Source organism: Abramis brama (genome assembly GCF_963993115.1).
Source record: "Abramis brama genome assembly, chromosome: 18".
NCBI lineage: Eukaryota > Metazoa > Chordata > Actinopteri > Cypriniformes > Leuciscidae > Abramis > Abramis brama.
Genome location: NC_139980.1, coordinates 21,413,262 through 21,431,293, shown reverse-complemented (window position 1 = coordinate 21,431,293; position 18,032 = coordinate 21,413,262). Strand labels below are relative to the sequence as shown.

Genomic DNA, 18,032 nt, shown 5'->3' with positions numbered 1-18,032 from the left:
TTTTTGGACCGTCCCATAATTGAAGAGCTCAAGGGCTCACTGTGGCAGCAGTGTTTTCTCTCTGAACACAAGTGTGATCCCACTTCCAGGAGTTACTGTATGAAACTGAGCCGCAGCCTGAGACTAATTGGAAATGGATAGTGAACCAGATACACTTTGTTTTAAGGTGTCATTGTTACAGTGTAATTATACATTTAAGTACTGAGTAATATTAATTAACTACATGTACTTATAGGGTTAAGGGTTACAAACTGGCTCCTTTTAAAGTGATTTGATTCAGACAGTTAAAGGATGAAGTACAAAAAAATCGAAGCAATTACATTGATTTTTCTTCACTTTTTCCTTAGAAACTTTATCTGACTGCTGGTCTGTTGCCGTGGTGCTACATAGCCTACATGATGAGTGTGTTTATTTGGAATCTTTGTAAAAGATCTCATTGCTTTAACCTGCTCCAAACTCCAGGACAATTTACAGAAGATATAAACAGACTTCAGTATAAAGATACAGGGCATTACATGAATAGCATGAAATATGTCCCACATTTTGTGTTCCACCCTCTTATGGGTTGGATTTCCCCCATTGCCAAATATGGGACATTTCTTACAATTATACTACAAATACATCATCTCATTCTAGTCTATATATTTTTTAGTAATGCAATCATCCTTTTACCACAGAGATGTAAGTTCATCAATGACTATAATCCATATATGGTCCCAAACTAGCTATTCTCTAATAAGTGTCAGTTTTATTTAGAATAAGTCTACAAAAGTTTCATGTTTCAGTCACAGTCAGGTTTACGAAATATTTATAAAAATAATTTCTACATTTATATGTATACGTTTAAAAAAATCAGAGCAGTCCAAAGGTGAGAAAACTCAAAGGCAAGCACGCGTGGGTGTTAGATAGGCCATCTGCATTTCAGCTCAGTTAAAATATTAACCAGATGTTGAACACAACATATTCTCCAAAAAGACTCCTATTATCATTCCCACTCCATTTCACACCTTTGCTTGTTTTAGTTCTTACAAGCCATGGTTCTGTGTAAGAAACTGTTTGACACTGCAAGCTGGTGAGAAAATAGAGCTGTATTTGATAGTTCAAGCCAGTAGAGAATAATATGCCATCTGGAAGAATCATCACATTCCACATTTCATGAAGGGAATTACAGAGTTTATATTGTGAGTTGTTGTTCAAAATGAACAAAAATATAGATTAAACTATTTTTGATAATTCTTTTCAATGTCATTGTAATCTGAACAATTGTTTTAAAACATTGATGTTTTGTGAAACTGCTAATGGCAGGTATTGGATTGATTAAAGGTGGGAACAGTTTATTTTCATTCAGGAAGTTTAAGGATTAAATGCAGAAATTATCACTAACAGGAGTATCTGAGATCCCTGTCTGCGATCCAGTTTTGTGCTTCAAATCACAACTCAATAATAGCAAACTGATTAAAAATAATAAATGCATTCCCTCAATGAAAAATAGACTGGTATTCACACCCATACACGATTCTCCTCTCAATTATTGTCAGCTGGAAAGTTCAGTAAGAGGGTAGTGGAAGTGTAACCCATCCATATGGAAAGAAACCAAGGCCTGAAGAATTAAACATCTGATTGTTACCAAAACGATAAGCTTTAAGACAGATAGCAAAAATGCAAGGTAACACTTTAGTTTGGAGACCAATTCTCACTATAGTTGCTTATCAGCCTGCATATTACTTAACCACTACAACAACTACTAACTAATAAGCAGTAAATTAGGAGTTTATTGAGGCAAAAGTTGTAGTAAATAGTGAATATGTGTTCCCCAAACTAAAGTGTGACCAAATGCAATTTTGGCTTATCAAACAGCTATGAGGCCTTTTTTTTTAAAATATCATACAAATCAATTGAATGAAATTAGTCAAAATGCAGCAGCTAAAAAGTTATTAATGTAAATTTTTGTTTTACGATTTGACTTTTCAATTGTTGATTTTCGACTGTTATAACATCATTATGTAAATTAAGATGTGCTTTGTATTCTGAGCTGTCATATAGCAAAGCTATCACATGGCTTCATGACACTTGCAACATATGCTTGTGGTTGTCCATTGTGATTCAGTGATGACCATCTCTGCTCCATCATTTATGTCTTTAAGTGGCTGTAAAGTTCAATCCTTAATGCATAGATACAGTATTCAAATATAAATATTTGGTTAGAATTGACACAAAGCTTTTCCTCTTTTCCTGCCTTTGCTGGAGGCATTGATTGCAATTTTCCTCCATTAGGGCGACCCTCTTCATGCCCTTAGATCACCAGAGCATATGAAAAGCAGTGCATGGTGTTCTGTTTTAGAAGTGTTTAGCTACACTTCAGTGTGGACTTAAGCTGATCCTTTAGCTTATCTAGTATGAGTTTGATGCTGATTCTTTATATAGTGCATACGTTTTTGCATGTCCCTAAAATTGTACGTTAATATGTATTATTTGCAGCATAAAAACATTAACTTGACATTGATCACATCACTTACCTGATGAGACCACATTTTGAGGGAAATTAAAGTTTGAAAAGCCTTGTCACTCCTCTTTGATTATGATCTTTTTTATGGTTTATTATTATAGCCAGGGTGGAATTCACTAAAAGCATGTAAAATATAATCTCTGCTTTCATATTATTATTATAATTTATTTGCAAGTAACAAAATATATGTAATATCATTGTAAAAACGTCCCACCTTCTTCAGTTGCTGCCTTAAATGTTTAATTTAAGTAATTTCAATTTAAACTTGAGTTGTATCTAGTATAACTTTAAAAAAAAAAAGCCCCAAATTCCCTGCAAACAATGCCACGTATATGCCACAATAATGTCACAGATCAGCCGGCTCTCTACCACCCAGCGATCCCAGTCATCTGAGTACTAACCACCTGCACCTGTCACCAATCTCACCGTCATCAACGCACTATATAAGCTCAACATCAATCGACGTTTGGCCTTGAACTAGGAAAGAGACTTTCCTGATTCTCCACGATAGTTTCTGAACATATCTACCTGTGATATCTACCTTGCCTGCTGGTCCAGCCTTTGAGGTGTGTGCTTCCCGTTGTTCCTGTTGATCCCTGAGAGACAAACAAAGTGTTATTCATCTCCTTCAAGCTTCTGCATTTCATATTTTTGCCTCTCCACTCACCTGTTCACTCCCGGTTCTGTCCTGAATTCCAATAAAGTTGTTCTGGATTCATTTAACCTTTGTTCAGTGTATATTTCCTGGCAATGCAATGTTATAATATTCAAACAACTTTTTAAAACCAGCATACCACTGACAAATAAGATTTTGGTGCTTTTATTTACTAGCCTTTGATTTTTCGTATGTAAATTAATATTTATGATATTTAAATAATTGCAAGATGTATTGGTGCTCCCCTTGAAGTTTGCTGAGGCCCCCTAGTTGAGAACAACTGTTTTAAATCATGTGTTAAATATAAATAAAATTAAATGTACTATTTCTGTGCCACATGGAATTACAAAAATAATGACTGATGTCGAAAAGGTTCCTCAAACACTCATCTCTGTTATATATAGTCCCAGCACTAACTCACATCATTGGTTGACCCAGTGTGGCTATGTTGGGCTGCTCAAATAAAAATAATAATGCTTTAATAGTGGCACAGATCCAGTTTACGCTGTTCATGGTTTACAATGGGGTTTTCAAAGGCTAATTATTTATAATTTCACATATCTTTTTATTTTGAGGAATTATTTTAACACCAAACAAATTACACACATCACCTTTAAATACATAAAAGTGGCACTTTAAAAAAACAACTCAATTATACATAAAGATAATTGAATTTAAAATAATAAAATACAGTTCAGAAGCTGGATAAAAAAAAACTATCTAAGCACACATCAACACTTTTTTAATCTACACGCAAGCTCTTATTTTACAAGAACATGAAGCTCAGCAACAATGCCCATTAAGCCTTCACATCACACACACACACTGTGCATAAGCAGCAGTGTAACAGCAGTAGAAGGTGCTATACAGAAAATACAGTAGTTTCTTTGTTTCAGACATAAATTATAAAATGGCTATTGCGGTTGTTGGGTCATTAAAAATTGTCCAAACTGTTTGGACAATTGTTACAAACTTGATTGTGAAATCTAATTTGCATGATGGGGGGGTAGCAATAGATTCAAATGGCAATTAATCTACTCAGAATGGAACAACAAAGATTCAGTCTAGATTTCAGATTTACTGAATAGAGTAAAAAACAAATAGGCCTGGTTTCACAGGGTTTAGATTAAGCCAGGCCTTAGTTAAATTAGGACAATTAAGTAGCTTTTATAAATGTGCCTTAAAAAAACAAACATTACTGGTGTGCATATTACTGGTGCGCATATTTTAAGATATGTCAATGCAAGTTGCTTTCAGTTAAGACAGCTCAAACATGCACTTTAGTTTGAGATTAGGCTTGAGCCTTGTCTGTGAAAACGGCCAATTGTGTTTTTTGTGTGTCAGTCACTGTATGTGGAACTTGCGCCAAAGCAGAAAGAAGACGTTTTTCCCCAAACATTGCATGCACAAGTAAATTGCTCCATGTTACAAACAATTGTGTGGCAAAAATAGGCTCAATGACAAAACTGTACTTTCATCTATGCTTATATGACTGTGCTGCTAATACACACAGTGTAAATGATGTACTAGCTGTTAAACGGGTAGTTCACCCGAAAATGAAAATTCTGTCATTAATTACTCACCCTCATGTCGTTCCAAACTGTTTCATAAGACTTTCGTTCACCATATGAAGATCTTTTTGATGAAATCTAAGAGCTTTCTGTCCCTCTGACAGCTATGCAACTGACACTTAAACTAATCCATATGAATTGAGCGGTTTAGTCCACATGTTCTGAAGAGACTTGATCACTTTATATGATGGACAGATCAATAAATATTGATCAGCGAACATAAAAGGAAGCTCAACCGAACCTGCTTGACGCACGAGAACAAACCTCTTGCGAAAGCTCAACTATTAACTACAGCACGCGTAACACGAGAATGAACCTCATCAGTTTTGCACATCAAGCGAACTCGAGAGCTTCTGCTTATCACAACCAATGTGTAAGTTGATGAATGTTTATATGTGACTAAAAGCCTAAATTCAATCTGTTCATCATAAAAGTGATTGAGTCTCTTTAGAATATTTTGGACTAAACCACTCAATTCATATGTATTAGTTTTATGATCTCTTTATAAACTTTTTGGAGGGACAAAAAGCTCTTAATTTGTGTTCTGAAGATGAACGAAGGTCTTACAGGTTTGGAACAACATGATGGTGAGTAATTAATTAAATCATTTTCATGTTTGGGTTAACTCACCCTTTAATATGGGTGCCTGAATAACTATGCATTGCTTTTGTGTGTGGTGTTGTGTGAGGGGCTGTGTTGTAGGTGCTGAATGCACTTATGTCTGTACTTGTTTTGTGTTTGTTAATGCACTATAACTGTATGTCATTTTATGTGGCAGCCTGTATGTCCAAGACAAATTTCCCTAGGGACAAATAAATTAATCTTGAATCTTTAATATTGTTAAACAGGCTCTAGATTCCACAAACCACTTAACCCTAGTCCTGCACCCCCAATGAGACATACAAAATGTGCAGTGCAGGAAGCACTGCCATACACAATGGGCCTAAAAAAAAAACACAGGCAGAGCAAATGCCTGTTTAAATCAATTCTAAAACTATTCTTAAATTTAAATGAGTGTATTGCTTTGAATGCAACAAATAACTTTTTAAGGACAATTTACACAGCATTTTATTATGCTTGTGCACGAACAAGGCCATTTAATACTCAAGCATTGACTTTCACCAGTTCAATATACTATATTAAATACACTGCCTAAATTTCATTTCTTTCAATGCAGACCTTTCAAGCAATTCATGAATTTTCAGTCTTTTCTGTGCTGCATTTTAGTTAATCTGTCAGACACCTACATTCCAGTTGTTGTTGCCTGGACCACATATAGGCTTCAAGTGTCCTTCCCATCACTGTCCTCCTGCAGTTGGGTGGCTGGCAGGTTGCCTGGATATTCTAGAAGGGAAATAGGGGTCTCCTTTGCTCCTGTTTGCTCCCTCTCACGTCTTGTGATTCCTCTGCTGCTTGCCTTCGAAGACACTGTCTGACCTCGGAACAACTGAGCCCGACGTTGACAGAGACCCACTTTACTGAACAGTATAAAAACATCTCCTTGGAAGGCCTTGGTGAAGATGGCATAGAGGAACGGGTTAGCACAGGAATTCAGAGGGTAAAAGAGCACCAAGAGGATCTTGGAGTTTGACACAGTGATGAGCGGGTGGTCCAACGCAGCTGTCATGGCATACAACGAAATGGGTGCCATGCAGAGGAAGTCGGTAAAGATGAGTACAGCCATACGCTTGGCAATGTTGGTGTCTTTGTTGGCAGACTGATGACTGGGGTTGTGAACAGCACAATAGATCTTGATGTAACACCCACAAATGACTACAAAAGCCAGGATGTTAAGAACAAGTACACATAGGATGTAGATCTGGTCCACAAGTGTCTGGGTGTCCATGGGCAGACAAATGCTGACTTTCTGGTAGCTGCTGACCCCAATGAGAGGCATAAGAGCCAATAGAAGGCAAAAAATCCAGCCCACCAGCATGATGACTGAGGCATGGGACAGACGCAACTTACGGTCCAGCCGCATGGCGTAGGTGATGGCATACCAGCGCTCCAGGGTAATAGTGGTCAATGTGTAGACCGATAGTTCACTAGCAAAGACGGAGAAGAACCCAGCTAGGTTGCATCCCGGACCTGTCTGCCAATCAATAGCATGATTATAGTATTCAGAACGTGTGTGGAGGTCCACGGAAGCAATGAGCAGCAGGTAAATGCCCATGCAAAGGTCAGCAAAGGCCAGGTGGCACATTAAAAACCTTGAGACAGACAGTTTATAGTGGCTGGTGAGCAGCACCAACAGTACAAACAGGTTGCCCAACACAGCAAGCAAACTGACAAACCACACAGACACTCTTAGAAAGCTGAAACCCATGATGTCCTCACAAGGGTTGAACTCATCAGGAGCAGGGAAACAGGCGACCTCCTCTCCCTCCTCACACACAATGTAGTCATAGCGACTGTCAAACTCATGGCTGGTGTCTTCCTGGGGGTTCTTCAGTGTTTCACCAAAGCCCACATCATCATCTGGGTGTCCGCCAAAATAGGTGTGGTAATGCAGGCTGCTGTAAAAGTCCTGGTGGTCGTAGGTGTCTCTGAAGAGGTTATCTCCCGAGTCAATGCCAGGTTCCATGCTGCTGTGCAGGCCAGGAAATGTAAAAGTTCCAACAGATCTCTTTTGAAGTTGATTATACCTGGCAGTCAGGTTACAAATGATGTCCTCTAAGTACCTGCCATTTAAAGAGCAAAAAATCCTTATGTTTGCATGCTAGAAAATACACTTTTAAAAGGAAGGTCTTAAAGCTTTTTGCATTTTGACTACATCTAGCCTAATATTTAGCATCTTTCATAAAATTAGACAACCAATTATATGACACAGTTCAGTCGTAGTCAAAATACTACATGGATTGGAATCCAGATCTTTACTCATTTAACAAACACTCATATTTTTTTTATTTTTTTTGCAATGAAAAATCAAAACCACAAACCCCCTTTTTTTCTTCAAGTTCTTGAATGCACAGCAGTGGCTGGGGTAGGTCAGGTCTGCAGTAATTAGGTGTCTGAAGGTCTTGATCGGTGGTAGTTTTTTGAGGGCCCAGACATTCCGAGCACTGAGTTCTCGAAGTGACTCCAAGCCTCTGGTTGGGAGGGAAGTGACAGCCGATTCTGAAACATCACTAATAAGAAAAAAACAAAATAGACATTCAAAGAAAGACTAAAGCAGCTTTCCACCCCAGGAACTTTCCCCAGGAACTAGGAACCTTGGGGTGGGACTCGGTGTGTTTACATCGCAGGAAATATTGTCTAAATGAAGTTCCGGGTAAAAATTTCCCCCTCAGAAAGTTCCTGCATGCGAGGTAGTACTTTTTCAAAGTTCAGGAACTTTTGGGGGTGGGATTTGGGTGCTGAACATGCTGATTGGTTGAGTTCATGCAGCATTTTATTTCAACCACTATATTTAAAATTCTGTTGCGGTGCGTGCAGTAAGAGTTGTTTGCTATTCGAATCAACAATGGAGTTGAAAAAATACGACCGAAGGACCGGCAACGAGGTTCAGGCTTTATTAAGCTTAAATTTAGAGGATGAAATCCAGCGGGAACTGGAAAGTAGCACGCAGTCCTACGTCACCAGACTATTTGCCTAGTCTTCACGGTACTTTAGACAGCAATGGAAATGCAGGCAGCAACAGGTCTGGGTGAAAAAAAAGTTCCTGGGACAAATTGTTCCGGGTAATTTCGGTGGAAACGCGGCTTAACAAAATGCAACTAAATTCCCTAGTGTTGAAACGCTTTGGTTGATGTTATTTTCAAATGTGTTGGATATTTGTTGCAATGTCTTGCCTATTTGCAAGCTATATTATCATTATATGCATCCAATTTGAATTTGAATAATTTGAAGCCATTTCTAAAATGAGCTAAGTAGTTATTACCCTATGGCAAGTGTCAAAATGATTGATGGCTTCCGGTTGTCATTGACCTTTCCGGTTGACCTTCTGGCCTGTATTGTTATGGATTGACCTATTGACCCTACCTATCCCTTCGATCATGTGTTTTGACAGGTTGCCCTTCCGGCGTCTTTCCGGCATATGTTGTTATGGTTTGCCCTATTGACCTAGCTAGTCCTAGATCATGTGGTTTGACAGAAAGTTTTTGCCCTATTTGAACCTTTTTATCCCTAGATCATGTGCTTTTGAAGAGGATGTTAAAATAATTTATGGATTTGACAGAAAGTTTGAAGTTGGTGTCAGGTTCAGTTATATGGGTTTCTGTCTGGGTATATATTGTCACAGGCGCTCCCTCCCACCCTTTGCATGTGAGCTCTGACATCTGAAATGTGCTGTTCGGTCACTGTGATGTTGCTGATGGTTTTGAAGGCGCTGTTATATATAGGATATGTGTCAGCATATCCTCCGCATTCCTGGGCATTGTGGACCCCTTTGGAAAAGTGAGAAGAAAAAGACTGTTTTTTCCTCAATGCCTCACCAGCCAGAGTAGTGTGTGTGTGTGTGTGTGTGTGTGGGTGGGTGTTTGTTTGTTTGTGTTTGTCACAGGATTCCCTCTCCCAGCCTTCGCATTTGAGCTCTGACATTTGAAACGTGGAGTTCAGACACTGTGATTAAACAATGTCATACAAAAAAAATTCTATCCTTTAAAATAATTATCGTGCTAATTAAACTAAAGTATACATGATATGGTTATAAAATAATATCTTGCTAATTTAACTAAAGTTGAAAAACATTCTATTCTTTAAAAGTATATAAATGAATTGCTTATAATATAATATAAAATCACAGAGTGGTTCTCTCTTACAGCACCACCTGACGGTCTCTGACTCCTAGGGTTTATTCAGCGATCAGAATGAGACATTGTTTTAGGGCTAAATTTATTTCAAAGTTTAAATGATATCTTTATAAAGTGTTTTTTTTATTATTTTTTTATTTTTATTATTAAATTTAATACATTATTAAAAGCCGTAATAATGTTTTTAAATTCAATACATTATTAAAAGTCTTAATTAAAAAGTCTCTCAAACAGAGGCCCCCCGTGACACCCCCCTCCTTCTGCTCCTTCGCATTCCAAAGGTAACAGTGAAACTGTGAAGTGTATCGCACACTAACTAAAGTTAAAAAAAAACATTCTGTTCTTTATAAGTATATAAATGAAATGGTTATAAAAATATCTACTGAAACCAATTGTTTTAGATAAACAAAAATAAAATCCATCTTACATAAATCATTCTATTCTTTAAAAGTATATAAATTATATAATATAATATAAAATCACAGTGGTTCTCTCTCTCTCTCTCTCTCTCTCTCATTTAAAAGCATAACCTTAAAAGTTTAAATTAGATCTTTTAAAATTAAAAGACTGTTTAAATTAAATCTTTAAAGTTTGAATACATTCGTATCTTCTATTTATCTTTTAGAAGACTTATGTATGATATAAATGATTTTGCTTAAATTTAACCCATTGTATTATTTTTACTAAACAATGTCTGTTCAAAAAACTTTAGATGGTTGAAAAACTGTACTTAGTCGTCTTAAATCTCATTTTTTCATTTTTGTCCATGCGGGGTTTCAATTTTTATGGTGGGGGCTTTCCATAGCTATAATGAATTTTGTACCGTACACCTAAACACAGAAAACTACATTTGTACATTTTCAAAATGAAATAAATAAATAAATAATTTAATATCATTTTGTGCACACACACGGTTCTAAAAAATTAACTCATCTCTATTTCAAATTAAATTATTATTAATAACATATGTTACAAAAATGTAAACAAAGTTTTAGCTAAATAAATATATAAATAAAAACACCTTACAGACCTAGATCCTTCAGAGATAAACCCCAGTGTGAACTGAAGCTTCAGGAAACAGGGTATCAGACCAGATGAGTCTCGGGGGACAACGTCACAGTAAATCTAGTCTGCTAACGCCTTTTCAGAGTACATCCAGAGTTTATACTAAATTCATTTAAAATTAAAAGACTGTTTAAATCAAATCTTTAAAGGTTTATTAAAATCATATCTTCTATTTATCTTCTTAGAAGACTTATGTATTATTTTTACTAAACATCGTCTGTTCAAAAACTTTGGATTGTTGAAAAGTGTACTTAGGCATCTTAAATCTTATTTATACAAAATATTTCAAACAGTATTTTTGTCCATACAACATGTTTGTCACAATGTTTTGTTGTTGTGTTGTTTTTAAGAAATCCGAGGACTCCACGTTGCTCTTATTTAGACTAAGTTGTATCATTTGAAAAATCACCACACAATTTCAGAGACGCGATGTGTGATAAGTAAAGTTTGTCTTGAGCGAATATTTAATTTTACTCGTCTTAATTCAAAGCATGATCTTACTGGTAGCTATGATCTATTACACGTATAAGATCATTTTAAATTGTATCTCCCAAACTATCCTTAATCAGTGTGGAAACACACAGGGTGAAACCCTTTTCTGAGAATATACGTTATCTACTCAAAATATATGTAGAAGTGTAAATCCGGTGTTTAAAATCTGTCTGGTGGCCGCATGAATAGACTTTGGGGAGAGCTGATGATACTATCTATAGCAGGAAGCATGCCCCTTTGACCTCCTCGATTTTGGAGGCTTTTTGTTTTTTGTTAAAGACCCTACTACAAGTTAGTTCTCCCAAAAGAATTTCTCCCATTTAGCGGTGAAATTGTATTCTGCATTTAAACGAATAGTGCTCTCTAGCGCCTCGCTTTTTGCAACTGCGTGTTGCAACTGCGGTAGCCATTATGTGTCAAGAATCTATGACAACATGTCTTCCAATAGCACTTCATCGAGTTTAATTGTACATGTTCTACTGTTAGGCTGCTTATATAATGGTTTACACAACCAAGCAATGAAAAAAGCTTGTAATTTAGACCGTAACTTTGACTCACCCGTCGAGAAGAAAGCAGACAACTTCCCTTTCAAAGTCTTTCTCCTTCATTAGCTCTTTCCACCTGGGAGAAGCTATCCCGATATTTATTTACATCCCGATAAATTACATTTTTGCTTTTTGGCCACGAGGTTTCCTTCTCCTGTGGCTCGGCATAAGTATGATCCAGCATTATATTGTACCGTGCAGCCTTTTCAAATTTGCCGGGGGCAGTATCAACGCCTCCCATATGGTCTAGCGGTTAGGATTCCTGGTTTTCATCCAGGCTGCCCGGGTTCGACTCCCGGTATGGGAAGTCAAGTTATTCAAGTTCATCAATAATCATTTTTAGTTATTCATAGTCTTAGAGGCCACACGAACTGCAGAAACAAGCACAAGATATGTAAAAACTCATAAATGCTGTTTCAGTACTGAATCATTTTCACAAATACAGTTATATAGAATTCAGAAAATTTCACTATGGAATATTTACTTTATCATAATTTCAATTTAGTACATCATCATTTAAACTTTTCATCTCATAATTATGACGCATAGTCATAATTTTAATTTCAACTTTTTGTCATAATTATTACTTAATTCAGATGTACAATTTTTGTCAATTACGCCTTTTTAATGTAACACTATTTTGATGGTCCTTTTGAATGTGCTGATGACTATACTAGTGTTGATGATGAAACGTGTTGAGTTAGGCTAGCGCTTTTTGTCCCTCTCTGGTATTATAGTGTTTCAAGATGGCGGAACGACACGGAAGCCTCCTTGGACTTACCCGCCCCATGCAAATAAAGATAAGAAATGTTTCGCTTATACGAGGATAAGTCAGATCATTGGCAGAGGTCATTTTACACCCATGAGGACATATTTTATGAATACAGACAATGATTTTAGCTAATAAAATACCATTTTTTCAACGAGCGAATCTACACATGAGAGGCCTTCAGAAGTCATAACTTCAGGGGTCAACGGCTTAGGCCCATTGGTTTAGGTATTTGTAAAAATCAAATACTGTATTACACTTTTCAAAGTTACAATAAAAAGACCTGTTGTGTTCTGACACAAGGCCATTAACTTGTTTTTATAAATGTATTTTGCTTATTTCTACAAATATCAACCTGAAAAATGAAAATCAGAAAAAAAATCAGAAAAAAAAATAGTGTTTTAAAATACAACTAAACCATGATAATGTTTAGTTTAGATGTTGATGACTAAGCTTCTGGCATATAGTGCAACCACGCAACAAGAAATCTAATATTGGTGTAATCTTTGCGAGGTCTCACTCACGACACACAACTTTGTAAATAAAATAAAATAAAATATTATGGAAGTCATTGTACTGTAATTTAACCATATTTTATTGATTAATATTATGGCTTCATGTTGATTTAAAGTTTTTAATTGTTATTAACTAATACCTTTATCTTTTAACATCCGGCACAAAATGAAAGAGATGTATTATTTAAAAAAAAAAAAAAAAAAAAAATGTTCACAATCACTATGTGTCAAAAACAGTATGTGTGTAAATAGTTGTGCAAAGTTCCACACCCTATGGACTAACTTTAAAAAACAAAACAAAAATACACATAAATAAATATATATATATATATATATAACATACACAAATCATTTCTTAACTAAGCAACTGTTTCTTAAATTATCAGACACTCACCGCACTGATGTTAACATCACCATATATTGTGTTTTCTACCATGATTGTAGTAACTATTGTCCCACCATTCTTCTGGGCAATTGTTAAGTTAAGCTGATTAGGGTTCTGAATTAATGGCTGTCCGAATGATGTAGAAATATTATGCTGTCGTCGTTGTGGAAGGTTGTTAGGCTGTTGAACGTCACCATCTGTTAAAAAATTAGCAATTAAATACACAACCAAAACCATGTAAACATTATAGTAAAGCTTATTGAAGATTGAGAAACATATTGACTACTAACAAAGTAAATTATACATCTTTCCTACGTTTGATATTCTTTTTTCTGATTTTTTTCACTATGGACTTGATCCTTTTTAATGCTGTTTTCTCTCCATATTTATTCTGTAGTTCCTCTACTGTGTCTTCCAACTTCCCTGTTGTTCTTCTCCAGCTGGGCTAACCAAAGACAAACAGTTAGAAGAATAAAATGTATGTACAATAGCAAAAATAAAGTTGGTCATTAGTTGTTAGGGTTAGATACACCTGTAGACACATTCATACACCCGTTCGCCTGTTTTCATTTAGCATACACCAGAGTTCAAACATTCTAAAATTTCTCTTTTTAACATAAGAGTTAAAAAATGTACATGAGTCACGACGCATTGCATTATGCACCTGACCTGCCGGCTGATGAAGTATTTATTACATCAAGAAAACATGAATACCACATACTGTACTTGGATGAATACATTTATTAGATTTATTTAATAATATTACCAGTTCCATATTATCTTTATTAAAAAATAAGACAATAAATGATTTTATTTTTTAAATTTGACTGCATTCTTTACTTTTTGATTTATGAATTATAACAGACTGATGGGAAAAACATTATTTTGCTGTTACTTTTTTAAAAATTTGTTTTATTATTCAACTATTTCTTTCTTTTTGTTAGTTTTTATTAGTTGTAATTTTATATAAACATTTAACTTTTAAAATAAAGGTTTTACAACAACATCACCATCTTCTGTTATATTTGGGCCTCCATGCTCATCTACTGTACAGTATATGATATTGGTGAAGGGGGCCCGCATGAATATATTTTTTAGGGGGCCCCCGAATTCTCTAGCTACGGCCCTGTTCACATCGCATCGTAAGCGCATAATATCACCTGCTCAAGTACGTCTTGACGAGTTTCTTCTGTATTAAACAGCGAATCTTCTCAGTCAGATCGTTGCAAGATCTCAGGAATCCTCTCACACTGCTCGTGTTCACGCGCTCCATCGCTAGCGATTCAAACTTCCATAAAGCGCGCCAAAACAGCAGCGCGGAGATGTGACGTCACGTGTCGAGCGGGCGCTCGTAAAAAGCACATCTTTGCATTTCTTCTGAAACAACAATTTTTAACATCACTAGCGCAACACTTATCGTATTGCCGGGTGTGATTGTAATGTTTTGTATGGCGTTTTCTTTACACTCTCCCCGGATATCTGTTTCCTACAGTTAGCTGTAATGTTAGTGAACTCTAGGTCTTCTCTTTGTTCATATACGACAGTATTCGCATGAATTGGCTTGATTTGATAAAATTATGTTTTAAACCATCATCTTCACTTGAGACATTTACATTATATTATATACCGTCCTATATACCGTTATACCGTCCTAGTTTTTAAATAGCGCTAAAATTTATATTTTAACCCTTTATGCGGATATGCCGCACAAGGTTCTCTGTTCTCTGGTTCTATGTTTTTAAAAATAAAGACAAGGATGCCTCTTTCTATAAGCGACCCTCAAAATCTGTGCATACAACAAAACACGTGTAGGTGTACGATGATTTATCAGAAAATTACTTTTGTTTGAAGAAAAACTTAAATCAGCTGGTGCTTGATAACTATCGAAGTTATATTGAAGTTATGAATTCGGTAATGATGCGATATGGATATCACGTTTTAATTTTAACTCAATACTCTAAAGGTCTATGAACTTTAACATCTTGTTGGTCAAATTAACTTAAAGCCTGCGCAAAATTATTCTTAAAGCACATTAACTTAAAGCATGCGCATCCTAGCTACTTTCTAAATGTGTGTTACAGAACTTATGGTGTACAATTCACCCATATGTTTAATCAGATTTTGTCAATGGATTGAGTGAAAATAATAAACTTCTCCTTTGTTTTTATTCATCAAGTTAAATGTAAAAACTGTTGTTACTTGGATGATGCATATCTTCGTTTTATGATAGGAAAGTACGGACAGCGCCTTTGACCAATCCTCTACATATGGGGCACTTGCTCAGAGAAGGCGCACATTCTTTGCACACAACTAGGTGACCACAGGGGATGAAGACAATGTTCACTGCAAACTTTGCATGTGCGCTCCTCTTGAAGTCTTCTTAACTGTTCCTCCATAGACACGTCTGAAAGATCTTGACTCAGGGATGCTGCTTCATTTGTCTGGGCCGTCAGGCCACACTCAAATTCCATCTCTAAAGCAGACTTCACCACAGGATTGTTCTCTTGTTCTCTCACAAATTCTCTTGAGTCGCTGTCTCCATTAGTCAATAGCTGTTCAAATAGTCTTGGAAATCTTGCTTGAATCTGATGAACAAACTCTTGGCCCTTTTCTTGCAAGAGGTATTCACATCTTGGAAACCACTTAGCATGTTCTACCCATGGATCATCACCAGACTCCCAACATCCGAGTCCACCATCACAACAAAAGCACTTCACGTCATCATTACGACCAACATAGTAAAAACCAGCCTTAGCCAATTGGTCTGGTCGAACAGTTATTCTTGAGGGCCAGTAGACAAATGTGAGCAACCTTCCTTCACACTGTTGCATTGCCGATACATTGGAAAGGCTAGATAAAGGTACATTATCTGCACGGTCACCTCGAATGAAGCGGCAGTTGGGGTAATGCCTCTGGTGTTCTGATACTGCACGATCTCCCGGTTCCCAGTTGCTAAGCTGGCCTCCACAACTGAAGCAAGCCACTCTGTCGCCCTGGCCAAGGTAGTAGAAACCAGCTTTGGCAAGTTCGGCCGGAGCTACTGGTGCAAGAGTCCAATTCTGAAAGGTGTCAAGGCGTTCCTGTTCCCAACGCATGCCAAGATTGTGACAAGCCGGAGGGCGCTGGTGAGACATATCCTGGTGAGACATATCCATGTAACCCACCCGCTCCTCCGTTTGGCCTGAAACGGATGCCGTGGTGGTCGATGTTACGGCTGTCGCAGGGGCGGAAAGCTGTAGGATGGCTACGCTGCGAAGCGGGGGAAAAGGCAGAGTGAAACTCTGTAAACTCTCGGGTAAACTCTGGATGAAGACATAAAAATGTGACCACTCAAGCCCTTCTCTCTGCCGGACATCCCATGACTAGTGTCTAGTCGTCCGAACACATAATCTTATTAAACTTATTAAATACCCTCTATGATGCAGGACCCGATGCTAAGAGCAAAATCAAAAAAAATTCAACACCACAAAATGTCCTTTTTTCTGTTCTGTACACAGCGGGCAATTTAGTTGTATCATTTGAAAAATCACCACACAATTTCAGGTATTCACATCTTGGAAATGGTTGCCGCCTCGGGAATACGGTAATTAAAATGCAGAAAACAAATATTTAAATATTTATTTAGTGACACACAGAGATCCGTTACAAATCCGTTAGGTTTTTCATACCACACGCAGCGTCGATAATCCTGTGCATCAAGCCAACCATTTGGCCTCTAAAATGATCTTTAAACATACTGTCTAGCATATCTCTTAAACGACAGTCTTTGCCCGTGGCGCACTCACACGCCGGATGATACTTGTGCCCCACATCGCCAGAACTGGACGGGGAGTCACTCTCCATCAGGTTTTGCGTCGCCATTTTTTCAACTTTTCGAATTTTTTCGAATTTTCCTGGAATGTTCCTGGAATCTCCTGAGTCCTTGCGGCACAATTAGCCAAGCCTTGTGTTTTTGGGTCGGAAGTTTGCGTCAGGTTCAGGCAAACAGGACTTTCAACTTTTGTTGCAGTAGTACAGCAGTCCGCGGCTAGTAGAGCTAGAGTAGAGCTAGAGCGTGCGATGTCCTGAAATATTTATCAGGACAACAGCTCAGCCCACCCTGTTGTGTAGGATGCACAGGGGCTGTCATCAGGAAAGCCGTACTTTCCTATCATAAAGTGAAGATATTCATCATCCAAGTAACATACAGTTTTTGGATTTGCAAATTTACATTTAACTTGATGAATAAAAACAAAGGAGAAGTTTATTATTTTCACTCAATCCATTGACAAAATCTGATTAAACATATGGGTGAATTGTACACCATAAGTTCTGTAACACACATTTAGAAAGTAGCTAGGATGCGCATGCTTTAAGTTAATGTGCTTTAAGAATAATTTTGCGCAGGCTTTAAGTTAATTTGACCAACAAGATGTTAAAGTTCATAGACCTTTAGAGTATTGAGTTAAAATTAAAACGTGATATCCATATCGCATCATTACCGAATTCATAACTTCAATATAACTTCGATAGTTATCAAGCACCAGCTGATTTAAGTTTTTCTTCAAACAAAAGTAATTTTCTGATAAATCATCGTACACCTACACGTGTTTTGTTGTATGCACAGATTTTGAGGGTCGCTTATAGAAAGAGGCATCCTTGTCTTTATTTTTAAAAACATAGAACCAGAGAACAGAGAACCTTGTGCGGCATATCCGCATAAAGGGTTAAAATATACATTTTAGCGCTATTTAAAAACTAGGACGGTATAACGGTATATAGGACGGTATATAATATAA

The 18,032-nt window shown here is 36.9% G+C and overlaps 1 protein-coding gene across 3 annotated transcripts in view; it reads right to left on the bottom strand.

The window, feature by feature from the left end:
• Nucleotides 1-5,237: 5,237 nt before the first annotated feature.
• The window catches only part of tshr (thyroid stimulating hormone receptor), a 66,159-nt gene continuing 53,364 nt past the window's right edge, over nt 5,238-18,032 (bottom strand). For all 3 annotated transcript variants that reach the window (XM_084091780.1, XM_084091781.1, XM_084091782.1), the window contains 2 exons: nt 7,672-7,860; nt 5,238-7,413 (listed from right to left, as the gene is read on the bottom strand). In XM_084091780.1, the coding sequence (XP_083947906.1) occupies nt 6,015-7,413; nt 7,672-7,860 (1,588 nt within the window). In that variant the 3' untranslated portion in view covers nt 5,238-6,014. The remainder of the gene's footprint in view (nt 7,414-7,671; nt 7,861-18,032) is intronic.